General features: G+C 38.5%; 1 protein-coding gene across 1 annotated transcript; it reads right to left on the bottom strand.

The window, feature by feature from the left end:
* Nucleotides 1-399: 399 nt before the first annotated feature.
* LOC100349051 (olfactory receptor 4C45-like) lies at nucleotides 400-1,302 on the bottom strand. Its single transcript, XM_002708872.4, has one exon. It carries the CDS (start codon nucleotides 1,300-1,302, stop codon nucleotides 400-402), a length of 903 nt encoding a protein of 300 aa, XP_002708918.2.
* Between the last annotated feature and the right edge of the window lie 6,788 nt (nucleotides 1,303-8,090).

Below are 8,090 nucleotides of genomic sequence, written 5' to 3'. Positions count from 1 at the left end.
GCTGGGGATGAAATGTGTTCCAGAATATTGTATTGATTTATTTAATATTTGCAATCAAGGCATCAAGAATTTGTTAACAGCATTTTTAACTATTTAATTTCAGAAAAATGGTAAAAATTATATCTTTATAGAATTGGAATATAATTAAATTGTATTTGAAGTCTTAACTTTTTCTTCTTATTTTAAAAGAAATTAAAGTATTTCAGGGGCTTCTAAAAATGCTGTGTTGTCTGCATTTGTGCCTATTGTGATTTAATGGGTGTCAGTGGGTTCAAAATAAATGGGCTCCTAAAGAAACTTGATCCAATCAAGATAATCATTCTAGTTCTAATTAATCAGAAAGGAATCATTCTCTCTAAAATATTACTAGTATCACAAAATTTTTTAAATTACCAATTTTCATTGTTTACCCCAGAGTTTCTTCATAACATTTTTCACTTCTGCATTTCTCAGAGTGTAGATCAAAGGATTCAGCATAGGAGTTACTAAGGAGCAAAACACAGTCACAGCCTTGTCAGTGGGGAAGTTGGTCATGGGTCTCAGGTACAGGTATGAACAAGGTACGAAGAATAAGATGACAACAGTGATATGAGAGGAGCAGGTAGACAGAGCTTTGCGACGCCCTGCAGAACTCTCTGCCCTCACAGTGTGCAGGATGATGACATAGGAAGCTACCAGCATAGAAAAACTGAGCAGGCACATAGACCCACTGTTGGCAGCAATCAGGGGTCCCAAAGTGTGCGTGTCAGTGCAGGCCAGCTGCAGGAGAGGCATGAGATCACATGCAAAATGGTCCATGATGTTGGGGCCACAGAATGGTAACTGGCTTATGAACAAAATCTGGATGCCTCCATGCAGAAATCCGATGATCCCAGCCACCCCCAGCAGGAATTCACACATAGATTGGTTCATGATTCTTGTGTAGTACAAGGGCTTACAGATGGCCACATAGCGGTCATAGGCCATGACAATTAGCACGACGATCTCAGCTCCAGCAAAGAAATGCACAAAAAATACCTGAGTCATGCATCCGTTGAAGGAGATGGTGCTCTTCTCAGAGACCAAGTCAAAGATCATTTTGGGTGCTATGGAAGAAGAGTAGAAACCATCTATAATGGACAGATAGGACAGGAAAAAGTACATGGGAGAGCCCAGGGCTGGGCTAACGAAGATGGTGACTGCGATGAGCAGGTTTCCTGCTAATGTGGTCAAGTAGGTGACTGAAAACACAGCAAATAGGAATTTCTGCAGTTCTGGATTTTGGGTGAGGCCCAGCAGGATGAATTCTGTTACGTTGTTCATCCTTTCCCTCAGTTTAGGTTGGGTTGTCAAATATGGCCTGTCTAAAAAATCACAATATTCCTCAGTGGTGGTACTTTCAATACAATAGTAAAATATGACCTCTTTAGTCCTGATGTTTGAGGTTGATGGAGCCATACTTTCACTCCCACTGTTTTTTAGTAGTTGTACTAAATGACAGAGAAAGTTTCGGATCGCTTCTCGGCCTTTTGGCTAAGATCAAGTGTAGAGAAAGATTAGGGTCTCCTAATATATTGCCTGAATAATGATGATACTTTTGAATAATACAATGACACCAGGGTAGTATTATGAATGTTGCCTTCCAAATTTTATTTTTAGCTCTAAAGTTCTCACAATTGACTTTATTTGTTATAATTAGAAAACCAATTATATTGAAATTCTTCTTGTCTATTGTCATGAACATCTCTAAGGGTAAAATCATCTTCTTGTAGAGTCACATGAATATCAGCAAGAAAATGCCACGCCTTCATGACTCTAAGCCAGCTCTTTGCTGTGATCTACTATGCCTCTCTGACACATGAACACAGCAGAGACAGAGCTGAAGATAGGGTTATTTTCTTCAATATGCCATTAATTATTATTAAAATTACTCATTGAGTATAAATCACACTACAGCCCTGGATATTGTATCTAAGACAACATATCAATTTCTGTCTTGTTTTCTCTTTCTACATCTGGTAAGTAGACATGTAAGTGGTTCAAATTTCCCTGAAGAGCCATAACATTTTTTAAGTAAATTGTGCAATTGATCCTTTATACATTAGACTTGTTCTCTGGATTAAATGTATTTCTTCTCTCACTTCTACAGCTGAAATAAAATGAGTCATGAAGTTATCCTGTCTCCTGTTGACTGGATACAGATATTAGGATCAACTAAGGTAACACAACTTTCCATTTGTCATAAATTCAGTTAACTGAGATAAACTTGAAATTTCCCTTGTTCAGGGTGGAAATATTGAATGTATAAAAAAACTAATTTGGGGGCAGGTGTTGTGGCATAGTGGGTAAATCCGCTGCCTGCAGTGCCGGCATTCCATATGAGCGCCGGTTCAAGTTCTGGCTGCTCCACTTCCGATCCAGCTCTCTGCTACGGCCTGGGAAAGCAGTAGAAGATGGCTTAAGTCCAAGCTTCTGACCTGTGGCTCCTGGCTTCGGATCGGCACAGCTCCAGCCTTTGCGGCCATCTGGGGAGTGAACCAGCAGATGGAAGACCTCTCTCTCCCTCTCTGCCTCTTCTCTCTCTGTGTAACTCTGACTTTCAAATAAATAAATAAATCTTTATAACAAAAACAAAACAAAAAAAAAACAAATATTATTTTTGTGTGATCTAGACATGTGTATTCAAAATGAGTAGGTGGTGTTGTTACAAAGGAGTGCATGCTATTTTATTCTTTTTCCTCCACTTATTTCTTCTCTGCTCCTTATAAAATGCAAATATGTGCCGGCGCCACTGCTCAATAGGCTAATCCTCTGCCTTGCGGCGCCGGCACACCGGGTTCTAGTCCCGGTCGGGGCGCCGGATTCTGTCCCGGTTGCCCCTCTTCCAGGCCAGCTCTCTGTTGTGGCCCGGGAGTGCAGTGGAGGATGGCCCAAGTCCTTGGGCCCTGCACCCCATGGGAGACCAGGAGAAGTACCTGGCTCCTGCCTTTGGATCAGTGCAGTGCACCGGCTGCAGCGCACAGGCCGCGGTGGCCATTGGAGGGTGAACCAACGGCAAAGGAAGACCTTTCTCTCTCTCTCTCACTGTCCACTCTGCCTGTCCAAAAAAAAAAAAAAAAAATGCAAACATGTATTTTTTACACAAGAATTCTGGATTCAGAAGAACATCACGATCTCTCTGCTTCAACAGAAATGACTAAAGAAAACAATTTTCTTTAATTTTCAGGAAACCCCAGTGTCTGCGTTGGTTTCTTTCTATCAGTCGTTCCTGGACGTGATGACTGTGTTGTTAATCACTCCAAACAGATTTAATTTGCAAATTTCTGACATCAAAGTGACAACATAGAAGTCACTAAAAGAGGAAAAACTTCAAATTATTACAAAGAGAAATCCACAGAATCAGTGTCTTTAGTGAAGCAGAAATTGTCAATCACAACGTTGAATACATGACTCAGTTTTTAACTGTGTCTGGACTGGAAGTATTATAGATATTGTTTATTTTACGGGTGTATCACCTCATTCCATTTGTTTTCAGAAATACCTATGTACTTACAGCCATAGAATCTAACTTTAAAAAGAATAAACGAGAATAAATAAGCTGAATTAAGTTAATCTGCTTAAAGATTGAGAAAAGTTAGTTATGACTGGCTTGGGTCTAGTTGATTGTGGATTCCTCAATTTTTAGATCAACCCAGTCGTAAATTTCTTCAGCTTCTGACATCCACGAATTAATTTCATGAATTGATAAGAAGATTGAAGTTGCAGTCTCTGTAGGGAACTCTCCCAAACTTGAACTTTTTTTTTTGTTCCTATTGTCAGTATGGATTTACTCAGAAATAAGCTGTTTCAGTTATTGAAGTTTGATAGGTCTAGGACTTAAATTCTACTCACCTTTTTGGCATCTTATGAAAGAATAAGTCCTTCAAAATATAAATGTTTTCCCAGACATGTTGGAGGCATAGTCAATCCAATTTAAAATTGATGGGAACAATGCCAAGGTTCTGTAGGTACCAGGGACTCAGGTGCTTGCACCATCATCTCCAGTTCATCTATGTTTCCCTAGAAAGAGAGGTCAAGATCTGTGCCTTCAAACAGCTCTGCTATTGTGACTCGCTCTCTGGCCCTTTTTATTTAAGTCTCTCTTTGATTCTAGGGAAATGTTTAATTAGAGTCTCACAAACTACAGGATTTGGTGGGGCATTGGCTTCTGAAGCCCTCAGAGGATTAGTAATAGGCTAGTTGGAAATTTTGCCAAAGCAACAGCGAAGGTCTTGCACCGAACTCCTACTTCGTACTCAGGAACATCACTAGAGGCCCAGTTTGGAAAAGCAGTTAATCTTGTGTTAAAGGCATGTCTCTGGATATAACTTAGATATAGATTTTGGTGAGCTAATTTGAAATCTTCATTATAGATTTGCCACTTGTGAAGATAACAAGTCTGTCCTAGTGGCTGGGATAGAATTAGGCATAGGTCAGAAATCAGAAACCAGATTTCTTTCTGAAAACATAAATGGCCCAAATAGTACGGTTCCTTGATAATGAATGTTCCATTCTTCAAGGTTTTGTGCTTCATTATGCTGGAAGATTGTGGTATTCTTGTGACTTTTTTCAAAAGATTTACTTTTTTGAAAGGTGCAGTGACATACAGGAATAGGGAAGGAAGGAGGTAGGAAGGGAGAGAGAGAAGAAGAGAGAGAGAGAGAAAAGAGAGAGAGAGAGAAAGAGAGGGAGAGAGAGGCCTTCCACCTGCTGGTTCACCCCTCACCCCCCAAATAGCCATGACAGTCATGGCTGGGCCAGGATGATGTCAGGAGCCAAGAACTCCAACCCAATATTTCATATGGGTGGCAGGAGCCCAAGCACTTGGTCCATCATAATGAAATGCCTTCTCAGGCACATTAGTAGGAAGTTGGATGAGAATTAGAGAAGCTGGGCCTCAAACTAGCACTCCAGTATGAAATGATAGAGTTGCAAGTGGCAGTTTAATCCATTTACCACGGTCTCAAACCCTGTTTGTGATATTTTTAGTAATGGCTGACTCAGGAGACACAGAAATCAGGATATGAAATTCATGGACATATCAACTTTTTAAAAAGTGATTACCTAGGTGACAGATTCTCCTGATATGTTGGGGGAATAGAACTTTCTTTCTATCTTACAAAGGAGAAATGCTGATTCTTTTTTTTTTTTTTTTTTTTTTTGACAGTGAGAGAGAGAGACAGAGAGAAAGGTCTTCCTTTGCCGTTGGTTCACCCTCCAATGGCCGCCGCGGCCAGCGCGCTGATCCAATGGCAGGAGCCAGGAGCCAGGTGCTTTTCCTGGTCTCCCATGGGGTGCAGGGCCCAAGCACCTGGGCCATCCTCCACTGCACTCCCTGGCCACAGCAGAGGGCTGGCCTGGAAGAGGGGCAACCGGGACAGAATCCAGCGCCCCGACCGGGACTAGAACCCGGTGTGCCGGCGCCGCAAGGCGGAGGATTAGCCTAGTGAGCTGCGGCGCCAGCAAGAAATGCTGATTCTTAGATTTAGACCACAGTTTCTCATATAGAAATTGAGAAATCACACTCATTTGAGCACTCATGTACAGAGATATAGTGGAGAATAGAAACACTAAATAAAGAGGCTCCACCACTATCTTCCCTCCACTGGATTCTGAAGTGGTGAAGAATTGACTGTAATATTGCATGGAATCACTTTTCTTACAATCAACTTTTATCTTTAAGTCAAACTGACCTTTTTGATCTCCAGAACAGAAAAAAATTGAAGTAGTACCCTTAGCTGTATCCTAAATAATCAATTATTTTATTCATCTCTTTACTTATCCATATCACTCAGATTCTGTCATTCTTTCTTGGGATATTTTTCACATTTATACATATGGGTCTTTTTAATTAAAATTTTTATCAACATATAGTTATATGTATTTATGAGATTCAATATGATTTGGTGATGTATACAACATGGCAGATCGACCGTAACCCATCTCAGAAACAAAACACATTGCTTAGGATTTCTAGAAGAACCGTTGCAAGTGAAGTCAGAATACGGTAACTAGTCCTTCAATGTGCAGATAATATCATACTCCAACAAGCATTAGGGACTTCTATGGAATCATGGTCTTAATGTGTCTTTTACTTATGATTTGTTGAATTCTTTACTTAGTGAAGGGTTGAGATTATGATTATAAAGTAAACAGAAAATATGTCATTGTAAAAATTAAAAGAAAGACTAAGATAGAAAGGAGAAGGAAGAGTAGGTGTGTGGGAGGGTGGATAGGTTGGGAAGTATCACTATGCTCCTAAATCTGTATATATGAAACACATGAAATTTGTTCTTCTTATATAAATAAAAAATTAGAAAAAGAGAAAAATAAGATGTCAGAAACCAGCCATCTGAGAACTGAAATTCTCACAGTGCTGGGTGCGAGTATACTTCAAAAACACTGGCTTGCTTGTGGTGTCAGATGAGATGCAGAAAAGCAGTCCACACCCAGTTCTCCCCTCAGTTTCTTATATATGCTCATGGATAACAGTGACAGACAATCAAGGTGTTATTTAGTAGAAAATCTATCAGCCTTTGGGCCCACTGAGTAGCAGCAAATGTATCAGCTACTTGGACCTGCCCAGTTGCCATGAGAGTGAAGGAGTCTGATTATTCTCCCCCCAAATAGAAAAGGAAATGGAATATTTCTGAGCCATAAAAAGATGAAATCTTGTTATTTGCAATAACTTGGTTAGAAATTGAGGTCATCATGGAAAGTGAAATAAGTCAAGCACATAAAGACAGACACCACATGATCTCTTTCATATGTGAAATAGGTGATCTTCTAGAAGTTAAAAATATAATTGTGATTATCAAAGGCTATGGAGGGAAATGGTGAGGGGTAGATAGGCAATGGTTGATTGATGGGTACTAAGTTTTAGCTAAGTAGGTGCCTGAAGATCTGGGATACTACAAGTCATCCTTCTCTTGTTCAAGATCTGAGGGGAATGCTTTCAGATTTTCCCTATTCAGTATGATATTGGTTGATGGTTTGTGATATAAAGCCTTTATAATTTTGAGGAATGTTCCTTCTGTACCTAATTTGTGGATGGTTTTTATGATGAAGGAGTGTTTAATCTTATCAAATGTTTTCTCTGCATCTATTGACCAGATATAGTTTTTTTTCATCATTCTATTGATGTGATATATGTGTATTGATTTGTGAATGCTGAACCACCCCTGCATTTCTGTGATAAATTCCACTTGTCTGTGATGTACAAAGTTTTTGATGTGGTTTTGGATTCAATTCACAAGTATCTTGTTGAAAATCTTTGCATCTATGTTCATTAATATATAGGTCTGTAGTTTTCTTTTTGTGTCATGTCTTTGGTTTTGATATCAAAGTAATGGTGGCCTCATAAAAAGAGTTTGGCAGAGTTCTGTTCAATATTTTGGAATAGTTTAAAGAGTATTGGAGTTACTTCCTTTTTGAATGTTTTGTAGAATTCAGTAGTAAAGCCATCAGGTCCTGGATTTTTCCTCATTGAAGACTTTTGATTACTTCATTAATTTCATTGCTGTTTATGGTCTGTTAGGTTGTCTATATTCTTGATTTAATCTTGGTAGGCTATATGAATCCAGAAATTTATTTATTTTGTGGAGGTTTTCCAGTTTGTTAGCATATAGTCTTCATGGTAGTTTCTTATGATCCTCAGTATTTCAGTGTTGTCAGTTGTAATGTCTCTTTTTTCATCCCTGATTTATTTATTTGAATTTTTCCTCTTTTTTTCTTTGTTATGGAGTTTTATCTATTTTGTTTATCTTCTAAAAAACCAACTATTTTTTGTTGATCTTTTGTAATTTTTTAAGTTTCAATTGTATTTATTTCTGCTCTGATCTTTATTATTTCTCACTTCTTGATGATTTTATTTTCTTTTTTCTGTTTTCAAGATGTGTCATTAAATATTTAAGATGAGACTTTTCTATTTTTGTAATGTAAGAACTTAATGCTATAAATTTCCCTGTTACTACTGCTTTTGATGTATCCTCAGGTTTTGATGATTGTATTTTCATTTACATTTATTTCAAGAAAGTTTTTGCTTTTAATTTGCCTGGTATATCTTTTTCCAA

The sequence above is a fragment of the Oryctolagus cuniculus genome, chromosome 1, assembly GCF_051225735.1.
Source record: "Oryctolagus cuniculus isolate XC-2025 breed Fujian yellow rabbit chromosome 1, ASM5122573v1, whole genome shotgun sequence".
NCBI lineage: Eukaryota > Metazoa > Chordata > Mammalia > Lagomorpha > Leporidae > Oryctolagus > Oryctolagus cuniculus.
This window is presented reverse-complemented; position numbering and strand designations above follow the sequence as displayed.

Coding starts and splice junctions, on each gene's coding strand:
- LOC100349051 (XM_002708872.4), bottom strand. CDS start 1,302: ATGAACAACGTAACAGAATTCATCCTGCTGGGCCTCACCCAAAATCCA.